General features: G+C 42.1%; 1 protein-coding gene across 3 annotated transcripts in view; it reads right to left on the bottom strand.

The window, feature by feature from the left end:
- The window catches only part of KMO (kynurenine 3-monooxygenase), a 102,304-nt gene that overhangs the window by 9,836 nt on the left and 65,686 nt on the right, over positions 1-26,782 (bottom strand). For all 3 annotated transcript variants that reach the window (XM_033938353.1, XM_033938354.1, XM_033938355.1), the window contains 6 exons: positions 25,065-25,230; positions 21,343-21,414; positions 14,267-14,388; positions 11,231-11,378; positions 7,913-7,970; positions 5,337-5,419 (listed from right to left, as the gene is read on the bottom strand). In XM_033938353.1, the coding sequence (XP_033794244.1) occupies positions 5,337-5,419; positions 7,913-7,970; positions 11,231-11,378; positions 14,267-14,388; positions 21,343-21,414; positions 25,065-25,230 (649 nt within the window). The remainder of the gene's footprint in view (positions 1-5,336; positions 5,420-7,912; positions 7,971-11,230; positions 11,379-14,266; positions 14,389-21,342; positions 21,415-25,064; positions 25,231-26,782) is intronic.

Below are 26,782 nucleotides of genomic sequence, written 5' to 3'. Positions count from 1 at the left end.
GAGGGAAAGAAGAGAGGGGTTCTAGATCAGATGAGGGAGGAAGGGAAAGCTGAAGGGGGAGCAATGTAGGACCCAGAATGAAGCAGAGGGAGAGAGAGATTTTGGACAATGCGAGTGAGGGAAGGAAGGAACAGAGAGAGAGAGAGAGAGAGAGAGAGAGAGAGAGAGAGAGAGATATTGGACTCAGGTTTGGGGGTAAAAGGGAGAGAGATAACATAGAGGAAGGTATTTTGGACCTGAAGATGGAAGGAGGGAGAGAAAGGAGAGGGAAAGAGGTTGGATCACGAGGGTAGGGAGGGAGTGAAGAGATGCTGGACCATGGGAGGAGGGCAAGAGGGAGGAGAGAAGAGGCATGGAGATGACGATGGAAGGTGGAGGCAAAGGGACAGGAACATGCTAGGCTTTAAGGGTGGGAGGGGGAGAAAGGAGGGATAGGGAGAAAATGCTGGGCTACAAAGGGAAAGGGAAAGAGAGGGAGGGAAGATGCTAGAATGGAGAAACCATGGTGGGGGGTGTCAAGGAGATGAACGAGAGAAACATAGTGAGTAGAGAATGTAGAAATGCAATAATGAGGAGTAGATGAAAAATAGAAAGGCTAGAAAAGGAGATGGAAAATGGGAGAGCTAGGGGATGATGGCAGTAGCAATCAGGCATTATTCTTGCTGCTAGAGGTAGGAGGAGAAGGTTAGAGTGATCAAGAAATGCCAGTAGGGGAGTCAGAAGAGGGTTTGTGTGGGTAGGGGAATGTCCAGTGGATTAGAGAAGTGTCCAGGGAGTTGGGAGTCAGAGGAGCATCTGAGAGGCATCAGTAGAGTATCTGAGGGGGGGGCTGATAGGGGGTAACCATAGAGGTCTGTGGGGCCACCACTGACTTGCAGGACTTGTACTGAAGAATAGTACTCTATGGTGTCTACCCATATCTCAGAAACTCTGAGAAAATAGTTATTTTGCTTCTCTCTGTAATTGCCTCCTCTTATATAAGCAGATTTTTTTAAATCCACCAAATACAGAAGTAGGCATTTGTTGCAAAATTGGCACATATGCTTGTACATGCTAGTATATACTCAAGGCCGGTATTAAGGAAGGGGCCCTCTCTCCTCTCAGTCTGAGTAACTGTTGCCACGCCCTCCTACTGGGATTGGCGGAATCGATTACACACTTTATTATACAACTTTAACGGAGAGAGGCTAGTCATATTCCTAGCGTAAATGACACTTTTTCAAAATTTTGGACTCATATATACAGCTTTTACTTTCTCAAACCCGTAGTGGCATTCTAAACTCCTTGGAGTAATTCCCTTGGCATTGATGGTTGGGTGGCACGGGACATTGGGTATGTAGGATTTTTTTCCCCTCTTTCTTTTCTCTCTCATCTTACTCCTTCTTCATCTCTCTTCAAGGTACCCCTAAAGGCTATAAGAGACCAAGTCCTCTAGGGAAGCTCTGTTCCTTGTTTCCAGCAGGAAGTTGGATAGGGGGGGGGGGATGGAGGATTTGGCTAGTATGGTTGTATATTGTGTTTTGGTGGTTTTCTATTGTAATGTAAGTTTATGTATCTTTGAAAATTCAATAAAAACCATTAAATCATAAGGAGGAGACCCCTCTCCCAATTTCCCCACCCACCATTACTACTAATTTAAATGACTTCTTCACACAAAACACAGGCAGACCTTCACCAAATACAGAACAATAGATCACAAATTAGAAATAGAAATATGAATACCAAAACTGAACTGGAAACCCCAAAATGTTAAACTCAGCAAGTACTTCATTTTGTACTAAACACAATCAATGGCATAACTATGAGAGGTGGCTGGGCCTTCCTCTTTGAGCTTAGGCTCTCTCAAAATTAACATCTCCCTTGCTGGTGGGGATCCCCAAGGCTCACCAGCTTATGACCAACTCTTCCCCCTCTTCAGGTCTAGCGACCAGAACTTTCTAAGTTCTGCAGCTTGCAACAGTATTTCAGAGCTGCTACTGCTTTCCCCTCCCCCATCCTTGGCTTTTAATGCACGCATGAAGGCAGTGGCAGCTTGAGGATATGAGAAAAGCAAAAAGTGGAACCAGGTCTTGGATTTTCAGGAGTTAAAATGTCAACGTTTATTGGTGTTGCAAAATAAATCAAGAATACAATGTCATAACATAATATCATAAAAATCAAACAAATACCAACAGTTATAGAACATAAAAATTGTGCTGTATGTCTGTTTACTTTACACACAGCACAATTTTTATGTCCTATAACTGTTGGCATTTGTTTGATTTTTATGAAATTGTATTATTGATTTGTTTTGCAACACCAATAAATGTTGATATTTTAACTCCTGAAAGTCCAGGACCTGGTTCCACTTTTTGCTTTCTCATGTACTGTTTTTTTGTGGTACCAAGGTCCTTTGCTGTGAGGAGTAGGACCACCTTTTGGGCGTAGACCACCCCACAGCGTCCCTTATTTCTTCATTAGCTTAAGGATATGGCCACTAACTGCGAAGCTTGGAGATTTCTGGTTGCCAGACTGGAGGAGGTGGTCTTCAGTTGGCAGGGCTTGGGGATCCCCAACAGCTCAAGTATTTATATTTTGGACTTCAGCCTCTGCCTCCTCCACCCCCCAAAAAAATTAGCCGTGTGGCTATGCCACTGAATATAATACAAATATATTTGTGATGCACATATCCCAAAGCTAACATATTCCAGTTAATAAATTCAAAATACAACACTTTTTTCTACCTTGTTGTCTGGACATTTTGTTTTTCTATCATCTTGGTCCCAGTTTCTCTTTCAGTTTTTTGTCTATCTTCTACTAACTCTCTTTTTCCAGTGTCTGCTGACCATTTTTTCTCCTCTCTTACTCCATTCCCTCACTATGCTTATTTCCAACATATTGATTTTTCCCTTTCAGCTTTCCTCCTTTTTTTCTTTTCTGCTTCTGCCCACTCAAATCTCACCCTTCTCCTTTTTTTAATTTTTCAGCTATCTATCAACATTCCATCTCCTCTCATTCTCTGGCTCTTACATTTCCCTCCTTTTCCAGCCTCCTATTTTCTGCTATCTACTCCCTATTACCACATTTCTACCACTGTACTCAGTGTTCTCTCTCTTCAAATTGTCAACCCCCTTTTGACCTCTTTCACATGGTTCACCATTTCCAGAAGCCTCCTCCCTCTCTCATCAGGCTATATCTCCCTGCCCCTTTATCTCCATTCCCTAGCATCTTTTTATCCCACCTCTCTTCCTTCCTAAGAGCGCATCTTTCATCCTGGTCCAACATATCTCCCTCTCTTTTCTATTGTTCTTCTTTTCTCCCTCCTTGATGCTGAACAATGGGAGGGAGATGGGAATAACTAGTGAGATCATTAAATTTGCTGATGACACAAAGTTGTTCAATTGCAAGAGGACCTTGTGAGACTGGAAGACTGGGCATCAAAATGACAGATGATGTTTAAGGTGAACAAGTGCAAAGTGATGCATGTGAAAAAGGGGAACCCAAACTATAGCTATGTGATGCTGGGTTCTGTGTTAGGAGTCACTGCCCAGAAAAAGGATCTAGGTGTCATTGTTGAAGATAAATTGAAACCGTCAGCTAAGTGTGCGGCAGTGGCTAAGAAAGCAAATAGAATGTTTGGAATTATCAGGAAAGGAATGGAAACAAAGATGAAAATGTTTTAATGTTCTGTATAGTTCTATGGTGTGGCCGCAACTTCAATATTATGTGCAGGTTTGGTCACTGAATATCAAAAATTATATAGTAGAATTAGAAAAGGTACAGAGAAGGGTGAAGAAAATGATAGAAGGTTTGGAACAACTTCCCTATAAGGGAGGCTAAAGTGACTAGATCTCTTCAGCTTGGAGAAGAGACAGCTTAGGGGGGATATGATAGAGGTTTATAAAATACCGAGTGGAGTGGAAAGGATAGATGTGAAACGCTTGTTCACTCTTTCCAAAAATACTAGGACTAGGGGGCATGTGATGAAGCTACAAAGTAGTAGATTTAAAACAAACCAGAGAAAATATTTCTTCACACAATGTGCAATTAAATTCTGGAATTCGTTGTCGGAGAATGTGGTGAAATCAGTTAGCTTAGCAGGGTTTAAAAAAGGTTTGGATAATTTCCTAAAAGAAGTCCATAGGCCATTATTGAGAAAGCTTGGGAAAATCTGCTGCTTATTCCTAGGATAAGCAGCATAAAATCTGTTTTTCTACTTGGGATATAGCTGGGTACTCGGGACCTGGGTTGTAAACAGGATACTGGGCTTGATGGCCCTTCAGTCTGTTCCAGGATAGCAGTTCTTATGTTCTTAAAAAGAGATGCTGCATATCTCTTTCCCTTAAATCCTCAGACCTGACATTTCTTCCTCCCTCCCCTACTTCCATACCTAGGTCCAATTTTTCTCCCTTTCTCTTCCCAAATGCCCTCCCATCTCATATTTCTCCGTTTCCCCCAGGTCCACCATCTCTCCCTTTCTCTTTCCAACTACCCTACCCTCCTATCATATATCTCTCCCTCCCTTTACACCATCACCAGGTCCACCATCTCTGTCTTTCTCTTCCCTTCAAGTATCTCATCCCTTTTCCTCCACAGTTCTTCCTCTTCACCCCCCACCGCCAGTCTGGAACGTCTTTGAAACCTCACCCCATTCTACTTAAAAAACAGTTGGTCTTGGGGCCTTCCTCCCCATTCTAACCTGCAGGTCCGATGTCTCCTTCACCTTTGTTCTCATCCATTTCTGTTGCAGGAACTTGCGGCTGCGGCAGCAACTCTGAAGTGCAGCCTGCAGCCTCCCTCTGTATTTTCCTTCTGCCATGGTCTGCCCAGGCGAAAAAAAGAAGCTGCATCATTGGGGGAAGACTGTAGCAGAATGAAAGCACAGAGGGAGGCTGCAGGCTGCGTTTCAGAGTTGCTGCCGCACCTACCAGTTCCCTACAACAAAAATGGATGAGAACAGAGGTGAAAGGGATGTCCGACCGGCGAAGTTAGAAGGGGGAGGACATGCCGGCCAATGGGGGCCCTTCAGAGCCTTGGGGCCTAGGGCAGCTGCCCTGTTTGACCCCCTCTCCCCTATTTACATTCCAGGCCTGCCCTGCGTATATTGTACGTGCATGAAGTTTCCAGAGATGCTGCTCTTTTTCTGCATATGTAGACTTATAAATTGCTGCTCCATGTGAAATTCCAACAAATGCTCATATATTTACCAGTATCCATTCAGTATTTACCAAATACTTTGGGTTTGGCAGAGCCTTTTGTACAATAAAGGGGAAATTGATGACCTGTCATTTCAATTCCTAACTCAATGACCTGTGCAAAATAGGAGTTTGCATATCATCAAACCCCTGCTTTCTTACCTCTTTATAATTGTACATGGCCAGGTCTGAAATAGCATGAGCATCTGGTACCCTAAGTCTTGAAAATTCAGGAAGGCAGATCCCTGGAATGTAAATATATTAGTTATATACCAGACACATTCAAAATGTGTTTCCAGTCATTGTATGAGTATACGTGACATGGTATTTATTTAACAGGACACCTATTTTGAGGCTATTCTATAAAGCTGCATAGTCACAGCTAAAATGAGCCTGTATATATCTACACCTGCTCAGGGGCAGAAGCAAATGCATATTACTAAAGTACAACATGTACGCTATTTTATAACCCATGTATGTACTTAGCACAAAAAATAACCATTCTGAGTCAGACAAATGGTCCATCTAGCCCAGTATCCTGATTCCTTAGTGGCCAATCCAGGTCACAAGTATCTGGCAGAAACCCAATTAGTAGCAACATTTCATGCTACTGATCCCAAGGCAAGCAGTAGCTTCTCCTATGTCTGTCTCAAAAGCAGACTATGGACGTTTCCTCCATGAACTTGTCCAAACCATTTTTAAACCCAAACATGCTAACCGCTGTTACCACATCCTCAGGCACTGAATTCCAAAGTTTAACTATTCTTTGAGCGAAAAAAATATTTATTCCTATTTGTTTTAAAAGTATTTCCCTATAACTTCATTGAGTGTCTCCTGGTCTTTGTAATTTTTGATGAGGTAAAAAATTGATTCACTTGTTCTATACCACACAGAATTTTATTTATTTGAATTTTTAGTCCATCCTCCCAAAGGAGCTCAGAAAAGGTTAAATCAGGTACTCAAGCATTTTCCCTATCAGTCCTGGCAGGCTCACAATCTATTTAATGTACCTGGGGCAACATTTTTACATACACATTTTGCCTCATATTCAGCACTATTTAACCGGCCAGGAACGGCTCCTAGTCAGTTAGCTGGCTAAATGCAGCATGAGATGGCTGCTGGATCTTAGTGCTTAGCAGTTAGCTTGTTTACCAGCAGATGGCGCCAACATTTACTGGCTGACCAGCTAAGTTAAGCGGCCAGATAGACCCTTCGGCCACTATAACTTAGCCAGTTAAGCCAATATTGATTAGCAGGCTGGCTATATCTATAGGCCCAGATTATATAAACAGGGTCGGTATCAGTGGACGCCTAAAAACATGTGTCTTAAATGTAGGCCTGTCTTGCGCCTATGGAAGCGCCTAGGGTTGCCTAAGAACACCTAAGGCCACTTCTGGCATAAACCATGTCCACACCAGCCTCAGGCGTCCTTAGGCATGCTTAGACACTTAGGTAGGTGCACAAACGGTGCCTTCAATATAGGCACCGTTCGCTATATCAATGCTATTTTTTTTTTTTTTTTTTTAATAAAGCATGCTTACCAATTGGTTAGATTCTGGTAGGATGCCTACCGCCACCTAACGTCGGGATGTCATTACTAGAATCCAGGCCACGTTATTAAAATGAATTTATGAAAGATAACAAAGAAAACTTGAAAATATGAGAAGAAAAAACTCAAACGAACTGAAAACAAACTGAAAATTGATTCCCTGTATATGCCTAACTTCGAGATGCCGTTACTAGAATCCGGGCCATAAGCCCAAGAAAATCCTGGAAACTCAATGCTGATCTCAAACTGGATACATCTCGGCCTGCCAACTGTGGGAGATAGCTTATAAGCTAAACTGAACTAAACTAAAACTTAGATTTGTAGACCGGGTCATCACCAATAGGAGCTTGACTTGGTTAACAGTGATATAAAAATGAGTTAAATTAAAAGAAACTAATTTCCAAAATGTTTAGAGAACAAGAATGTCTTCAAAGCTTTTCGGAATGAAGGATAAGAATTAGAGGTTCTTAATGGATTTGGCAAATTATTCCAAAGCTCAGTTAGTTTGAAAGAAAAAGATTGACCAAATTTTCTGAGTGATTTGGATTTACCCTTCAATGATGAAAAGAGAGTTTCAGCATTTGAGAGTGTCTCGCAAGATGTGATCTACATACATTCCAATCTAAAGGAACAAGGGTAATAAAAATACCATATAGGATCTTAAACACAATACAAATACATTTATCTTTTCCATCATTTAAAGTGTTCAGTCAAGGAGTCAATTCTTCCGTTCTTGCTCTCTTCTATTTACCCCTCTATGGAATGAATTACCCATCAGTCTGTGGTCATGCACTACCTATCAAATCTTTCGAAAAACATTAAAGACTTTCTTGCTTTCTGCTATTTCAGATTAAGTTATTTTATATACTTCATGCATATTTTTAAATTAATATACTGTGCAAAGTCTTAATGTAAACCACATCAAGGTGTCTTTTGCAGGGATGATGCTCTTTTATAAAACAAAGGATTAGATTAGATTAGATAACCAGGCAGCCTCCCACAGTCTGAATATTGGGTCTATTAACTTTGTTATCTGCACTAATCAACCTAAAGGGTGCCCATTCATTATTTAACATGCGTTAAATCAATTTAAGGCATCCAACAAGTTTTAAGGTATGCTAACAAACCGAGGTCATGCCACTAAGGAATGGTGGGGCTAAAACAAGGTACAAGATATTGATTTGCTTACGGAGATCACTGTGGTACTGGTCCATCAAATCAGCAAAGACAAGGCAGTCTTCAAAGCCCTGGAACACAAGCACAGATGCTTATCATACGCAACCTCTAGATAGGCAAACCATTACTACACACTCAAAAATAAACCTAGATTTTTGGGCCCCCAAAATGGGGGTCTTTGTTTATATTCGAGTCTTCCCCCTCTCAGACCTCTTTCTGGGCCTACCTTAAGCCCTGGTCCACTAGTAAGGCAGGGCAAGAGTGATCCTCCTATGCTCCTGCCCCTGCCCCATGCAGTCTCACTACTCAAAATGGCTGATGCGAGTTCCCACAGTGGTTGCTATGTTTTACTGCCTTTTATTTAAGAGATTCACCCAAAGTGGTTACAATACATTGAATAGTGATCTTGGGTATTTTCCCTATCTATCCCTCCAGATTCACAATCTAATGGTGGTACCTGGGGCAATGGAGGGATTGCATGACTTGCCCAGAGTCACAAGGAGCAGGCTGGGATTGAACTCATAACCTCAGGGTGCTGAGGCAGCAGCTCTAACCCCCTAGGCCACTCACTCCCCCAGTAACTTTGCAAGACTGACGAGTCCGTTTAGATTCGAGTCACCTATCTTTCCCCTTTTTGGGGGTAAAAAGAGTTACCTTGGTTTATATATGGATGGGTTTATATTTAAGTAATCAAATAAGAGAGCAGCTTAGAACTTGCTCTTAACCAGTGGTGTGCCAAACTAGGAGGGATAGGGTGCAGTCTGCCCCAGGTGCAGTTCATCAGGGGTTGTTCAAGTCTAGAGTCCGGTCCTTCCATGTTGCTGCCTGAAAGCTTCAGGCCGCTGGCAATGTTAATTGAGCTGAACACGCTGCCTTTGGCAGCCTGGAGGCTTTCCCTCTGCTGCAACGTCCTGCCTTCTGGGGCTGCCGGAGGCAGCATGTTTAGCTTATTAATGCTGCCAGTGGCCCAAAGCTTACAAGCAACTGAGAAAGAGATACAAATGTTGAACCCAGTTGCAGGGAGGGGCAAAGAAGAAAGCCACCAAATTGAAAGGGAGGATTGAGGGAAGAAAGAAGGACCACCAGGGAAGGGAAGGGAAGGGAGAGGAGAGAGAGATGCTAGACTATGGGGGAGGGAGGGAATGGAAACAGAAAATAGGAGAGGCCAAACCACAGGGGGAGAGAGATGGAAGGGAAGGAGACAGAGATGCCAGACCATGGGATAGGGTGGGGTGAGGAAGGAAGGAAAGAAGGAAAGGAAAGGAGAGACATGCCAAAGTATGGGAGGAGGAGGGAAACAGAGAAAGGAGATAAAAATGGAGAGATTATGAAGCTGGAATGAATCATATAAAAAAGAGAGAGGGGCACAGAATGGATGGAAAGGGGAGAGGGTAGACAGTTTATGGAAGGGGAAAGAGGGCAGACAATGAACAAAAGGGGCAGTGAAAAAGGGCCGACACTGGATGGAAGTAAGTGAGTGATGAGAAAATGAGGAAAGCAGAAACCAGAGAAAACAAAGATAGGAAAAATAATTTTTTCTTTTTGTTCCTTTAGGATAAAGTAATAGTCCAGCTGTGTTGATAAACATTTATAAATAAAAAATGGAAATAAGGTGATCTTTTTAAATATATTTTGACTAACCTTTGGAGACCCACACCCCCTTCCTCAGGTCAGAACAGGATACCTTAACTGCAATATACTGCACTGACCTGAAGAAGGTGGTTTTGACATCTGAAAGCTAAATGAAACATGTAATAGTCCAATAAAATGGTATTATCTTAATTTCCATCTTCTTTTTTATTTCTATTTGTTAATTTGTAAAGTGGTGATTATTATTTATCTTTTTTTTTCAAATTTACATCTATCTTTATATTTTGCACTTATTAACCCCTGATGGTGTGAATAACATGAGGAAGGGCCTAGCGAAACTTGAAGAATAATCTAAAATTTGGCAGCTAAGATTTAAAACTACGAAATGAAAAGTTATGCATTTGGGCTGCAAAAACACAAGGGAACAGTACAGTTTAGGGGGTAAAGAACTTTTGTGTATGAAAGAGGAGTGGAACATGGGTGTGATAGTATGTGAATATTTTAAGGGTGGCCAAACAGGTTGAAAAGGTGATGGCGAAAGCTAGAAGAGTAATAGGGTAAATAGGGAGAGGTATGGCCAATAGGAAAAAGGAAGTATTGGTGCCATCAACTATGGACTCCCACCCAAGTCCTCACAACACCCCGGTGGGAGAAACTTCACAGCTGGCTCCCTGATACCCAGAGGGTTGTTACACAGGGGCCCCATAACGTGAAGCAGTTCCCAGGGGAATGACCCCAAGCTCCTGAAGGGAGACACAAGGCACGCTGGCTCCACAGGTACTCAGAAGATTGGCCTGGGAGCAGGACTGTGTCCTATCCCTGGCAGAGTAAGCCCAAAAAGGGGACCTCCGAGCATCAAAGTCATGCAGAAAAATCCGAAGACTGACAGCAAAAATACCCCAAAACAACAAAAAAGAATCAGATCAGATCACACCTTCTGAGTTTGCTTGCACAAGGAAAAACTGAAGAGGGAGATGTTTGTTCTCCACTGCAGAATGGGAGGTGTTCAAAGTCTTAAAGTGATACACTTCTGCAGATTTGCAACTAATGGGAAATAATTATTGTACAGAATCATATGTCTTTGCTACTGAAGGAGGCCGATATTCAGACTCCCTTTGATTACCCAATCCCCCATGGATTGCCCTTACCCCCCCCACCCCTCACTCCCCATGCCAAGCAGGCCCCTCAGCTAAGTCTAGCGACCAATTAGATATGCCTAAAAAGCAGATCTATCTTTGGCTGCTATGACTTAGTCAGCCAGCCAATGAATTCTGGCTTGACTAGCTATGTCAAACACAGCTGAACATAGCCCAGAAATTCAATGTCAGTGGCCGGATACGATCCTGGGATTGAATTTCCAGGTTCGCTGCCTCTCGCAGTCTGAATATCTGGTTTAGTATCATTATCTGGTTAGTGCCGCTTAATACCCTCCCACTAGCTCTTATCTGGTTAACAGCAGCTGCTAAATAAAGAGGTGCCTCCATTATTTTTTCATTTTTCCTTAGTTGCTGTATGAGTAGTTTTCTTGCACTGTTATGTGATAAACTGATAAATAAAAAGGAAAAACACAAGGTGGGTTTTACCTGTCACATCAACCCAATCAGCTAATCTCCACTCTGCATGCCAAGACTACCTTACATAATTTGGATCCAAGTTTTATTTAAGGTAAATTACCAGTAGTCCTCTTTCACTTTGAAAATTCTGAATATCTCAACAGTAGTTTTAACCAAGAGTGACTCACGGCGTTCATGCCTTGTCCGTAGAATGGCACAACAGCATGGGCAGCATCTCCCATTAGTACACATTTTGAGCTCATGTAAAATGAAGAACACTTCACTGAGATCATGGCTTGGGCTGGCAATAGGAAATAATCTTGCTTTAATGCTTGCCTAAAAAAAACAAAAAGATTTCAATCAATGTGTTCAAATGTAATACTGATAATTTTACTTTGTATTTGAAGCAGAACACTGACAGAACGTCCCACTCCTTCCCTGTCTATTTTATAGGGGATGAATTTAGAAACCTTCCTCTGTACATAAAAAGTCACCCATTTTACCTGTAGAAAAGGGTTTTAATAAAACCACATGGTCGACTATGTGTGTAAGAACATAAGAATAGCCATACTGGAACAGACCAATGGTCCATCTAGTCCAGTATCCTGTTTCCAACAATGGCCAATCCAGGTCACAAGTACCTGGCAGAAACCCAAATAGTAACAACATTCCATGCTACCTATCTCAGGGCAAGCAATGGCTTCCTCCATGTCTATCTCAATAGTTTTAGCCGGCCAGGAACAGCTCCTGGCTGGCTAAATAGTTCTAAGCTAGTTAACCACTAAAATTCAGTAGGCATATGCTGAGGGGAGATCCCTTGCGCCACTGTCTCCATTGCGCTGAATGCATATGCTGAGGACCCTCGGCAGTTCAAACAGGTATGCCACATAAGGCTCACAAAATCCATGGTGAAGCCTTGTACTGGGGGTCTCAAGGACCCCAGCAAGGACCCCCTTGCTGGTTCTCATCGGTTCTGTGACCACCGCATGTCTGAACTTGGCCAATGCACCTTCAGAGGGCTCTGGAAAGGGTATCTTCCCTTGGGAATGTACCTCCTGCTGGTCCTCAGTTCTGGAGGGCTCGGAGGCTGAGACCAAGGCTCCTGCCCTTCCCCTCCCCAATGTGCTCCATCGCATGTGGAACATAGACGTTCCTTGGCTGGCCATCCAGCATAAACCTGGCATGATATAGGGGTAGGAAGGCCTGAGGGGGTCCATCCCTGTTGATTTTAAGTAAAACTGAGGGGTTTTGAGGCAGATGGAAGCTTTAGAAGAAAAAGATAATTTAAAATTCAAGATGGCCACCACCAGTAAACTTATGGGGTCTTCCCTGAAGAATAGAAAATGCAGGGAAAAGGGTTTTAGAGGTGGGGGGACCTTGGCTCTGGCTGCAGAAACTTTCAAAATTCACTTTTGGAGACCCCCCATTCTTTCCTTAGGCTATAATATAGCCTTACTCAATGAGCCATGTGCCTGCCTGCTTCAACTCAGGAATGCAGCTATGATAAATAGAGAAGAACTCTGCTTCACAGGTTCGGCAGATGAACTTGGTGTTTGGGCTACCAGTCGGACTGAGGTCAGACTGATCCTCAACCCCCAGAAAACCTCACGACACAAAGGGGGAGAGGCCCATGCAGCCGGCCCAATATTAATCCTGACTAAGCCGGGAAGGATCTAGCCTGAGCTCAATCCTCTGATAAATCAGGGATGCAATCAGATGGGCAGGGACGACCCCTAAGCTCAAAAAAATATAAAAGCAGACTGGCCAGTTAGGTGTACTCAATGGCTAATCCTGCTAGCAGCAGACTTCCACAGCACGAATCTGCGTCTTCTCCCAGGCAGAGGTTCCAACATGTGGGAACCTCTGGGCACCGAGCCTCCAACTGAACATTGAGAAAAATATACCCCAAAATAATAAAAGAGCAGGGCAGAAACGCTTCTGATAGCATCCTGGCTTATGTGGTGCATCCTAATGATTCACTGGGCAGGATCAGTCTGCTACATAAAGTAATTTTTCCATAATTCCATTCATGCCAGTATTTAGGCAGTTAGGAAGTCTGTTGACAGCAAGGTTGCTTCAAGGTCAACAGAAACATTGCATTGTCTGGGTTTCCTAATAATGGAAAAAAAAATTGTTAACAAATTGTTCACAATGAAGTTTTCAAGAAGGCATGATGTATGGAAACCAGTTTTAAGAAACTGTGCCTTGTGTACAGAACCGAGGAGTCTATACAGTAAAACCTTGGTTTGCGAGCATAATTCATTCCAGAAGCATGTAATCCAAAGCACTCGTATATCAAAGTGAATTTCCCCATAGCAAATAATGGAAACTCGGACGATTTGTTCCACATCCCAAAAACTTTAATACAAGTACTGTACGCACTTGTATTGCAAGATCTCACTCATTTCAAACAGTCACTACACTGTGGATGAATTGGGCATGATGCTTTTTTACTTTCAGCCGCACTCAGCGGGAGATACGTGTATGCTGTGCACGCTTGAACTGCAGGTGCATATATTACATTCAGCCGCGATCAGTGATGCGACACACTTATATTGTGCGAATTTGATATGACGCACTTATATGTGCTCGTACTGCAAGACAACGCTGATTTATTGAGTTAAAATTTAAGAAAATGTTTTGCTCGTCTTACAAAACCCTCATAAACCACGTTACTCGCTATCCAAAGTTTGACTATTTAATTTTTTAATATTTCACAATGGGAAACTGTGCTACTGTTTGGTAATGATATTTTTACTAAAGGAGAGTTTCTTGTCAAATTCTCAGAAAGTTCTTGTGACTGTGTCTGTGTATGGCCGTTTGGTGGGGGATGGGATGGGGAGGGCTTCAGTGGCTTGGAGGGTGTAGATGGGCTGGAGTAGGTTTTAACGAAGATTTTGGCAGTTGGAACCCAAGCACAGTACCGTGTAGAGCTTTGGATTCTTGCCCAGAAATAGCTATGAAAAAAAATTAAAAAATTTAAATTGAATCAGATTGGGCAGCCTGGATGGTCTTTATCTGCTGTCATCTACTATGTTACTATGTTACATAGTTACATCTAAAATGTATTTTTGATCCCTATAATATTTATTTGTGTAGAGAACACAATATATATTAACCTTGAACACAGTCCCACAAGTTAGATATTATTAACATGGAAATCAAACTTTGGGACCAGGAATAACTCTGCCAGAATCTATGTCGGGAACAAAAATAAGACGTACTCTCCAATCAAAGGAATGGAATCTGGGAAGTGTGTTTTGAAGAAATCCAGCACTTCATCACCACTTCTGAGCTTCTCGAAGTCTTCAAAGGGCATGAAAAGAGTACAGGTAAAAGATTTGTCCTGTGGGATTAGAAAAAGAATATTTCGAAGACTGGGAAAAAAAGATATAAACATTTGGAGCAATTGGTCAGACAAGCAGAGAGTTAGTTGCACAGACATGTAGTCACTGATTTATAGTATAGGGTCAAATTGTCAAATAATTTATACAAAAAAATCTGACTTGTATACTGTACATTAAGAGTTATCACCAAAATGCAACAAGCTCTTGAAACAGAATTAATATATGGGTCGATATTCAGTGGAACTTGTCTAGGTAGGACCCACTCCTACCAGGAAAACACCCGCTCACTGGATAAAGTCAAAATGGCAAAATAAGCTTCTAACTTTGAAGCCCTTTTACCAAACTGTGGTAAAAGGTGACCTTAGTGCACCCTTACACGGTCTTTCCCGTACACTATGGTCATTTTTACCACAGAGGGAAAATGGGCAAATATCAGATTTTTCCATTAATGGACACATGCTAATTTTCCCATTACATGTGAGCCCCTGCCGCCACCTGTTTTGTAGGTGATAATGACTCATGAGCTAAACCTGCGCTAATCGGTTAACGAATGGCAATGCCAATGCGCTAACTGATTTGTATAGACAACCTCCTCTCCACCTCTAGGCATGCATCTTCTGTGAGAAAATTTAAACTTTTTATTATTTTTATTGTTATTAAATAAATACAATTATTAATTAAAATATAATAAAATATAATACAATTTGAAAAAAAATTATAAATATGTGAGAAAATTTTAAAAACTTTTTAGTGCGCAATTTGAGAGCACATATGCATAAATTACTGTAAAATTCCTCAGCACGCCCTGTGATGCACTATTTTAATCTGTAGTAAAAACATGCTAGCTGTTTAAAGGGCCTGAACAAGGCTGTGAACAAGGCTGCCCTGTGAACTTCAATAAGATAAGTTGCTCTGCATTTCATATTCTGCTCTTTTCACTGGTTTTCAGCATTATATCTGCTTAATTTCTCTTCTCACCCCTGTTTCTTACTAAAAAAAAAGCACAAAAAATAAACCCTTCTCTTTCCTCTGTTAAATCTAATTTCCTCTTTCCCTTTCCCTTCATAGGAATAAGGGTAAGACTTATAGTCCCACCAACCCCAGGGACCACTATTCATATATAGAGACCCATATAATCAGGACTACTCAAATCAAGTCACTTCACAACCAATCAAGATGACCTTTATTCTATGCAATCACTGTGGTGCTTTAATTCCAAGACATACTATTTGGAGGCTTAAGGCTTGCCCCATCTGTCTTCAACTTGTATTAAGTATTAAGAAGGAGCTCTGCAAACTTAAACAGGAATTGAATACAATTAAAGCAGCTTCCATCACTCCACAAAATCATACCAACTTACCACCTCTACCTCAAAGAATAAAACAGCCCAGGAATAAATGGATCACAGTAGGCTCAGGAAGACTGCGACATGTAACACAGAAACATCCACCTTCACTAATATTACCTCTACAGAATTCCTTCGCTCCACTAGTGCACTGCGATACTCAAGAAAACAGAAGGGAGGTGGGACTGGAACCAATTAAGGTAACTCAAGAGAACAAGCGCACCCTAAGCACAAATAAAAAAGCCAAAAACAGAAAACTATTACTGTTGGGGGATTCCATCATTAGAGGCATTAACCTTGGAACACAGGGTGAGGAGACCAAAATAGTGAAATGTCTTCCAGGATCCTCAGCTACCAGGAGTTCCAAGCAAATAATGATTATAATTAAGGAAGAAACTAAGGATTTTAACAGTGATGTTGTTATCCATCTGGGAACAAATGACCTGGCCAACAACTCCACACTTGCAGCACAGAAAGCTTTTCGGGAGCTTGGTGAGGGCGTGAAACCTTTTGTAAAGACTTTAGCTTTTTCTGAAATACTGCCTGCATATGGAAAGGGAGAGCAAAGAGTGAAAAACACAGAGGACTTTAATAGATGGCTCAAAGCCTGGTGTCATCAAGAAGGCTTCAGGTACATAGGAGGATGGGGAAATACATGGAAGGACAAGAAGCTATATTGCACTGATGGGCTACATATTACTACATCAGGAAAAAGAAACCTTGCAGAGAAATTTAGACAATATTTTTCTAGGCACTTAAACTAGAAGGTGGGGGTGGTGTATGTATGAAGGACAATTATAGAGACCACCCCCGGCAAAAGAAAAGATGTGATAGTAATAAAGACTGCAACATAAGCAATATCAGCAACTCATTTCTTAGTATTGCAACGGAAAGTGAAATGACACAAAAATCCATACGAAAAAGGAGATTATCGCTGAAAAATAGCTGGAAAGCGATGACCACAAATGCTCACAATCTAAGCAACAAAGTTCATGATCTGCAAGCCCTGATGTTAGAGGCAGATCTAGATATTGTCACTATCACAGAGACATGGTTCAGTGAATCACATGGATGGGATGCAAACATACCGGGATATAATCTTTTTAGGAAGGACAGAGATGGTCATAAAGGTGGAGGAGTAGCTCTCTATGTAAAGATCAATATCCAAGCGACTGAAATGCAAGGGACCTGGGGAGAGGAAGAAGTGATATGGATTGCTCTGAAAAGAGAAGATGGAACTTCTATCTACGTGGGTGTAGTCTACAGACCTCCGACTCAATTGCAATTAGATAAGGATCTGATTGTGGATATCCAAAAGTTTGGAAGGAAAGAGGAGGTTCTGCTGTTGGGAGATTTCAACCTGCTGGATGCGGACTGGAATGTTTCATCTGCGGAATCGGAAAGAAGTAGGGAGATAGTGGATGCCTTTCAAGAGGCTCTGCTCAGACAAATGGTGACGGAACCCACAAGGGAAAAAGCGATATTGGATCTCTATGGAGAGAGTATCTCTAATGTTCGAGTGGGTGCTCACCTGGGAAGTAGCGATCATCAAACGGTTTGGTTTGATATAACGGCTAAAGTGGAGAGCGGCCGCACAATACTTAAAGTCCTAGATTTCAAACGTACAGACTTTAATGCAATGGGAAAGTACCTGAAGAAAGAGCTGTTAGGATGGGAGGACATAAGAGAAGTGGAAAGACAGTGGTCTAAGCTGAAAGGAGCGATAAAAATGGCTACGGACCTTTATGTGAAGAAAATCAATAAAAACAAGAGAAAAAGGAAGCCGATATGGTTCTCCAACCTAGTGGCTGAGAAAATAAAGGCGAAAGAGTTGGCGTTCATGAAATATAAAAAAACCCAAGAAGAGGAGAGCAGAAAGGACTACAGGATGAAACTGAAAGAAGCCAAGAGAGAGAGATACATTTGACGAAGGCACAGGCGGAAGAACAAATGGCTAAAAATGTAAAAAAGGGAGATAAAAATTTTTTCAGATATCTTAGTGAAAGGAGGAAGATAAAAAATGGAATTGCTAGGCTAAAAGATGCTGGGATCCAATATGTAGAGAGTGATGAGGAGAAAGCAAATGTGCTAAACAAATACTTCTGTTCTGTGTTCACAGAAGAAAATCCTGGAGAAGGACCGAGATTGTCTGGCAAAGTTACACGAGAAAATGGAGTAGATTCTGCACCGTTCACGGAGGAGGGTGTTTATGAGCAACTTGAAAAACTGAAGGTGGACAAAGCGATGGGACCAGACGGGATCCATCCCAGGATACTAAGGGAGCTCAGAGAGGTTCTGGCGAGTCCTATTAAAGACTTGTTCAACAAATCTCTGGAGACGGGAGTGATTCCTGGGGATTGGAGGAGAGCGGATGTGGTCCCTATTTATAAAAGTGGTCACAGGGATGAAGCAGGAAACTACAGGCCGGTGAGCCTCACTTCAGTTGCTGGAAAAATAATGGAAGTGTTGCTGAAAGAAAGGATAGTGTACTTCCTTGAATCTAATGGGTTACAGGATCCGAGGCAACATGGCTTTACAAAAGGTAAATCGTGCCAAACGAACCTGATTGAATTTTTTGATTGGGTGACCAGAGAGCTGGATCGAGGACATATGCTAGATGTAATTTACTTGGATTTCAGCAAAGCCTTTGATACAGTTCCTCATAGGAGGATGTTGAACAAACTTGAAGGGCTGAAGTTAGGACCCAAAGTGGTGAACTGGGTCAGAAACTGGCTGTCGGACAGACGCCAGAGGGTGGTGGTTAATGGAAGTCACTCGAAGGAAGGAAAGGTGACTAGTGGAGTCCCTCAGGGTTCGGTGCTGGGGCCAATCCTGTTCAATATGTTTGTGAGTGGCATTGCTGAAGGGTTAGAAGGAAAAGTGTGCCTTTTTGCAGATGATACCAAGATTTGTAACAGAGTAGACACCGAAGAGGGAGTGGAAAATATGAAAAAAAATCTGCAAAAATTAGAGGAATGGTCTAATGCCTGGCAACTAAAATTCAATGCAAAGAAATGCAGAATAATGCATTTGGGGATTAATAATAGGAAGGAACCGTATATGTTGGGAGGAGAGAAGCTGATATGCACGGACGGGGACAGGGACCTTGGGGTTATAGTGTCCGAAGATCTAAAGGTGAAAAAACAGTGTGACAAGGCAGTGGCTGCTGCCAGAAGGATGCTGGGCTGTATAAAGAGAGGCGTAGTCAGTAGAAGGAAGAAGGTGTTGATGCCCCTGTACAGATCATTGGTAAGGCCCCACTTGGAGTATTGTGTTCAGTTTTGGAGACCGTATCTGGCGAAAGACGTAAGAAGACTTGAGGCGGTCCAGAGGAGGGCGACGAAAATGATAGGAGGCTTGCGCCAGAAGACGTATGAGGAGAGACTGGAAGCCCTGAATATGTATACCCTAGACCTAGAGGAAAGGAGAGACAGGGGAGATATGATTCAGACGTTCAAATACTTGAAGGGTATTAACGAAGAACAAAATCTTTTCCAGAGAAAGGAAAATAGTAAAACCAGAGGACATAATTTGAGGTTGAGGGGTGGTAGATTCAGGGGCAATGTTAGGAAATTCTACTTTACGGAGAGGGTAGTGGATGCCTGGAATGCGCTCCCGAGAGAGGTGGTGGAGAGTAAAACTGTGACTGAGTTCAAAGAAGCGTGGGATGAACACAGAAGATTTAGAATCAGAAAATAATATTAAATATTGAACTAGGCCAGTACTGGGCAGATTTGCACGGTCTGTGTCTGTGTATGGCCATTTGGTGGAGGATGGGCTGGGGAGGGCTTCAATGGCTGGGAGGGTGTAGATGGGCTGGAGTAAGTCTTAACAGAGATTTCGGCAGTTGGAACCCAAGCACAGTACCGGGTAAAGCTTTGGATTCTTGCCCAGAAATAGCTAAGAAGAAAAAATTTAAAAAAAAAAAATTTAAATTGAATCAGGTTGGGCAGACTGGATGGACCATTCGGGTCTTTATCTGCCGTCATCTACTATCTTACTATGTTTATGTGGGTAGTTATCCAGGTACCAGTGTCATCTGGTATCTGAATATCAGCGTTGAATACCTAGGTATAAATAAACTGTAGTAGCCAGCACTTAAATCAAATGCTGACCAGGGCTCTGGAGTCAAGTCAAAGGTTTGGTATACTGACTCCGCAGCCTTGCCACCATGGCTGAATATTAGGGGATAGTCTTTTTATTCTTTTTCCAATGTCTGATTTCCTAAGGGGGACTAGTTTGTACTTTTTATTTATAGATGCCTTTAATTTTTAACATAAGACAGCAATATTTTATTTCCTCATACCAACATATCTTCTCAGCATTGATTTGCAATATTTGCAAGTGAAAAGAGCATTTTTATGTTAGAATTTTATAACTGTGGCAATATTTTGGGAGTTCTGGTTTACTTACATTTCAGAGTCTGTTATATCATAGAAATTTGGAAAAAATGCACTTCCTCAAAAAGAAAAATGTCTGAAGCCCTATTTTATTTTTTATTCAATTTTCCATACCATTCTACCAGAGGAGCTCAGAACAGTTTATATCAATTTATTCAGGAACTCAAGCATTTTTCCCTGTCTGTCCTGGTGGGCTTACACTCTATCTAATGTACCTGGGGCAATAGGGGGATTAAGTGACTTGCCCAGGGTCACAAGGAACAGTGTGGGTTTGAACTCACAACCTCAGGGTGCTGAGGCTACAACTTTAACCACTGTGCCACACTCTCCACCTTTACAGAGAATGCAGAGATCAGAATCGAGCACGTTCAGTCTGAGATGTGCTCAATTGTATTTTGGAAAAGAATTTGCTGGTACAGAGCCTTTTCTAAAATACCTGCTGGAGTGTATGTGTTTTTGTCAGCCTTTGCAGCAGGAGCCGCCATTGCACAAATATACACGTTGAAGAAAATGAGTCTGAGTTCTCACAGGATAGAATAAAGTACAGCATAAAATCCAAGGGAGGGGGACAGAGAAGAGAAGCACCAGGAAGTTCTTCTGAGCTGCCTATTAAATAGGAAAGGAGCGGGCAGGGAAAAGAAGAAATGGGGGCCCCTCCTTATTTTCTGCCTTGGGCCCTGGGTCTAACACCGGCCCTGCCAGGCTGGGAGACAGAGCAAAAGACAAATGGACTGGAAGAGATGGATCTGAGTTAAATTTAAGTAACTACTTAGCAAATGCTTTGGGGATACCTCTAAGGGGCAGTTTACCTACAAACATAGAACTCCTTTTACAAAGGTGCACTAGCGTTTTTAGCGCATGCACAAGATTAGTGCACTAGCCAAAAAATTACTGCCTGCTTAAAAGGAGGTGGTAGCGGCTAGCGCGCGGGGTATTTTAGCGCGAGCTAAAACCGTTAGTGTACCTTTGTAAAAGGAGCCCATAGTATTTGCTGTATTATTTTAATAAATGGTTTGTTATACCTCACTCAGAATTGTAGACAATACAAGTTAGAAATGTGTTAAAATAAAGAGAGAATGAAATCCTTCCTATGTACTAAGACAAAAGAAGAGAAAAATAACACACATTTAGAATCAGTAAAGTGGTGGTAACTATATCAGTCTTCATTGTGATGATAATAAAGATGTACAAAACGTGATAATCCTTACCAGATTAGGTAAAGCAATCATCATGAAAGTATTCCTGGGCCAAATATGGAGGTAATTAGGCTCCATGGCAAACTGGAAAAGAAATCAAAGTGGAAACAATTTAATTTATAACTGTAACAGTGTAAGCAGGAAAGAGTCTGGGCCGGTACACAACAGCCAGACACAAGCACAAGTAGAAAAGAAAGCTCTTTACAGAAAACACTGAGCCCTATTACTTCACAGGGGCTAGGTGTATGACTGAGGGACAGTTTCTTTGTTCAAAAAGTCCTGAGATGAGCCTATGGCTGACAGGATCCAATATAGGCTGTGGCTTGTGACTGCCACACCCCAAACACAGTCTTACTCGTACAACAGTCTTTCTTCAGCCAAGTAAGTCAGACTTCTAAGTATTCAGCCAGGAAAGGTTTTGCCGGAAGTTACATCAGAAGAAGGGACTTGGCGGGAAGGTGGTTCCAGAGTAGCCCTGTGTGCGATGTTGCCTCTTTGTATTGATAACTGTTTAAATAAGTTTACTTTTTTTACCCAAATTTATTGTATGTCTGAATGATATGTTATCTAAATTTTTGAACTATTTGTACATCGCCTAGAATTTTGAATAGGCGATAAATCAAACTATTTAATAAACTTGGAAACTTTGTTCTATGAAGCTTCTAAGAGCCTGATAGGTCTGTCCTGGGAGGAACAAAGGGGCCAACCCAGGTGAATCACAGGTTTGATTTGGGGGGGGGGGTGTCTTTTTTTGCTGGTTTTGACACCCAATCAGGAGGGAGGGAGGGGGCTGTTGGACCCATGATAAGGAGGGAGGTGGGCTGCTGGCTGGGAGGGGTGAGAAAGGTGGCAATTCTCAGCAAATCATTTACTATGGGGACAAGGCCATTCACAGCTCCACGTGCCGTGAAAAGCCTTATCCACGTACCCATTTTTTTCCTCCCATTCTTACATGTTAGGCATGGCTACGAGTGCTGCCTGATTCAGGAAAAAAAAAATTTGATTTGATTCTAATCAGCCTGTTGAATCGATTTTTCGATTCGATTCGATTTTCCTGCCCAAGTAGATGTTTTTTTCAAATATCCTGGTGCGTTTATTTTATAGCCTCTTCACCTTTTATAGCCTTTTCACCCACTTTGCCCTCTCCTACCCACACTGGCACTGTGGTGTAAAGAAAATAAACAAAAAATACTTTTCCTCTCTCTCTCTTAAATCCTAGCTCACGTTCGTGGTCTAACACAACAAAACAGAAAATAAAATTATTTTTTCTACCTTTTGTTGTCTGATCATTATTCAGATCTTATCGGTCCCCGGCTCCGGTTGTCTTCTGATAACTTGCTTGCCAGGGTCTCCTTCTTTCTTCTTTCTCCATGCTAACCATCCATCTGCCATCTCTGTCCTCCCTTTTCCTCCCCCGAAGATCTGGTATCTTTCCTTTTTTTGGTCTCCATCCACAGATCCACCTTTTTTGAATTACCCTTTCATCCTTCATCTCTCTCTCCTTCCCCACCACCCCAGGGTCCACCATGTTTCCCTTTCTCTTCCCAACCACCCTCCTCTCCAGCATCTCTATCTCCCCCTTCACACCATCCCTTGTGTCCAACTTCTCTCCCTTTCTGTTCCTTCTCTCCCTAAATCCCATTGTCCATCTCTCTCCCTCTCCTGTTTTTAGATCCTTATTTCTTCTATCCTTCCTCCATCTCCCCTCTCCATGATCTTCCCCCAAGTCCATCTCCCCCCTCCACCAAGTTCATTTCTCCTATCTATTTTCTCCCCATCTCTGCTCCAGTCCACCAACTCCCCATCTCCCCTCTCCCTCCATCTCCCTTTTTTAATTTTTTTTATGGCACTCCTAAGCCCCCACCACCACCACACCCCCGCACCTTTCCCAAAGAGAGTCCGCACCTTTCCCAAAGAGGTCTGCCGGTGGCAGTAATGATCTACTCCTGCCAGCACTCCTTGCATCTTCTCTCCACTGCAGCCCGCCCTCAGTGAAAACTTCCTGTTTCCGCTTGGGCGGCCGAATAGAGAGAAGACGCCCGGAGTAACGGCAGGGTAGTGAATTGCATTCGCTATCGTCGTTTTTGCCTGGCCAGGGAGAAGAGGAGAGAGCCTTGCTGCCAGGAAGGAGAGAGCCTTGCTGCTCCGATCTGCACCAGAGATCCATTCAGGATTTCCCTCTGCCACCAGAGTCCTTGCTTCGATATAACTTCCAGTTTTGCAAAACCAGAAGTTACATCAGAAGCAAGGACTCTGGTGGCAGAGAAAAAGCCCGAACGGGTCTCTGGTGCAGATCGGGGCAGCAAGGCTCTCTCCTTCCTGGCAGGAAGGCTCTTTCCTCTCCTCCTTGGCCAGGCAAAAGCGGTGGTAGCAAGGGGACCAATGAATTGGTAAGTCCGATTTTCTTCAATAGAAAAAACTGATTCGAATCGATTCACTCAAAGTGAATCGGAGAATTGATTCAAATCACGAATCAGGCAGCACTAATGGCTACCCACGGGAAACAGTCCCCATGCTATTCTCTACTGTATATCTCAACCATAACCATAGCCTCCCAAAACCTACTATACCTTCCTGTGTACTACCTCAATAGCACTTATGGCTGCAGGTGGCACCTTTAAGGCAGTATAGAAGGGTTTGGTTGGGCTCACACGTTCTATCATAAATGTAGTGGTTAGAGTGGTTTATGGGCCTGGGTCCTCCTCTATGGTTCACTAGCCCACCCACCAGGCTACTTAAGACACCTGTTTGCAGCTCTACTAGGCTTCCCCAACTCATATGCTACTGTTTTAGAGACAGGTATGTACCTTTTTGTTCTATTTTTGTGCTGTGGAAGGGGGTCAGTGGGCACTGGAGGAGTGTGGGGGTTATCTTATTTTAATGTATGCAGTGGTCATCTGGTCACCTTTTGTGGCACTTAGGCCCTTCTAAAACAGGTCTACTACTGCCAAATATATAAGTTCCATCCGGGATATCTTGCAAAATGTTTACCGCTGCAAAATGTCTAACCCACCCTTGAGACCACCTAAAGCCCGCCCATAGAATGCCTCCATCATACCCATCTTGTGCTCTGAACGCACAAAGGCTGGGACACCTCGCTAGACATACAGAAAGATAGTTTCAATTATCGGCAATTAGGACGTCCAAGTGCTGATTTAGGATGCTTTTTGGATGTCTATGTTTTTTGATTATGAGCCTGAAAATATTTAATGGTTTCCAAAAGATGACTTCTCTCATAATGTAAATGTCCTTGGCAATGCATTCTGTTTACATAGGCTCAGCCTTTCAAGATCCAGTGTCTAGTGACCAATAATTTGCAATCCCTAACATATGGTCCTATAAACAGAAATCATATTACAGATTTACTCTGGCCCTAACCCCCAAGCACATTTATGCATCATAATAAGCAGTTTAAAATTTAATTCTTAACTCCACTGAGAGCCAATAGAGCTCAACTAATAGGGGCATGGTTCTATCCCATTTTGCACCCTTTTTATCTTATGTACTCGAAAATAAACCCATTAAAATATAAAATCAAGGTATCCTCCACTCCAGTCTTATTAAAATGATTTGTCTAAAGTGCTTTATTCATTTCATCACTCTTTTTTTTTTTTTTTACCATCTTTGAGAAGCATTCTACTGTATAAGCTTGCTATAATGTGAATATAAATATTGTAATGCTAAGCCGAGAGAACGAGACAATAATAGGTAAGAGTGTTGTATAACAAACATACATCTCCATTCTTGGGTGGAATAGTCAGTTCTTTGTATCCATGGGGTATGTACACTTGACTATAGTTAAAACGAGGCTGCCTCATAAACTGTTTTCTAACCGCAGAAAAAGCTCCATCACAGCCCACTATGAGATCACAAGTAGCTTCGACAGTTTCTTCATTTTTTCTATAAAGCAAAAAAAAGGTTTAAAAGAATATAAAATTTACACAATTGCCATATTGACCATGAGTATATTTACAGCTGTTCTCAAGTCTTTATCAAAATTGCTATGTCATTTCTGAACATACCTTTTTAGTTTCCCTGTTAAGGTACAGATGCTTCTATCTTCCATAGGTAAGAAATCAATTTGCACCGGCAGAGTAACAGATTTCAAATATTGTTACTTTCTTTATTAATCTCTCAATCAGATTATGCTAATATGATCTATGTTGGTCTGCCAGTTGTTGGTTTAAAATGCTTGTAGACGATTCAAAATACAGCACTTAGATTGCTTAGAGGGGGTAAATTTGATCACGTCTCACCACTCCTGTCTAAGCTCCATTGGCTCCCAGTAATCCCCAGGATCCACTTCAAATGTGCGTGTCTGGCCTACAAGATCCTACATGGCATCCTTCCTGCCGTTATCCCTCTATCCTGGAACTCCCCAACCCCTACTTCCTCCAGATCCTCCCAAATTTTTAAACTATCCTTCCCTTCCATAAAAGGTATTTCCCATGTAGGCAAACGTGGGTCATCCCTCCCCTTTAGAATCACTGAGATCTGGAATAACCTCCCCTCCCCTCTCCGAACCTCAAGCTCCCTCCAACTCTTCCACAAACACCTAAAAACCTGGCTATTCTCAAAACTGTAACACTTCCCCCCTCTTAGGCCTCTCACCTTCCCCCTTTACACCTAACTCTTTAATCTCTCCACTGTAGTTCCTCTCTCATCTTTCTTCCTGTAAACCGTGCCGAGCTCCGCATTCGTGGAGATGGTGCGGTATATAAACCCAAGGTTTAGTTTAGTTTAGTTTAGTAAAGAAGTACGAGCACATTACTCCTCTATTTGTGCATTATCATGGGTTGCCTATGTTTTACAGAATCCAATTTAAAATTCTTTTATTGTCACATTGTGCGTTTTATGATAAACAACTTTTGTATTTAAGTACGTTAGTGAAACCATATAATCCTGTGAGAACTTTAAGATCAGCTCACGAATATTATATGACCGGTTTACCAGTGTCTAGTGCCCAATGGGTTGAAATGCATTATAGTGTATTTGCTTGGATAGCACCTCATACTCTCTGGAACAGTCTACCTCAGGCTTTTACATAAGAACATAAGAAGTGCCATCCCCGGAACAGACCCTAGGTCCATCAAGACCAGCGATCCGCACACGCGGAGGCCCCGCCAGGTGTACCCTGGCATAGTTTTAGTCCCCATATCACTCTGAGCTTCTCATAAGGAGAAGTGTATCTAGATTATCCTTAACCATGTCACTTTATGCCTCTCATAAGTAGAAATGTCTGTGAAAAAAAATTAAAATGATACTCAAAACTCACTGTTTTAAATTGACATTTGATTGTCATCTCGATGGGGATGTTTAGGTCTATTAGTGCACTGAATATTTTGGAGGAGTTTGTTTTATAATTGTAGGTGTATATGAATGAATTAGATCTTTCCTTTCATTTTGATGAAGATTTTTTTATTTGTTATCTTATTTATTTTATATCTGTGTA

This window comes from Geotrypetes seraphini, chromosome 3, assembly GCF_902459505.1.
Source record: "Geotrypetes seraphini chromosome 3, aGeoSer1.1, whole genome shotgun sequence".
NCBI lineage: Eukaryota > Metazoa > Chordata > Amphibia > Gymnophiona > Dermophiidae > Geotrypetes > Geotrypetes seraphini.
Note: the sequence above shows the minus strand (reverse complement) of the source record. Positions and strands in the feature narration are given on the sequence as shown.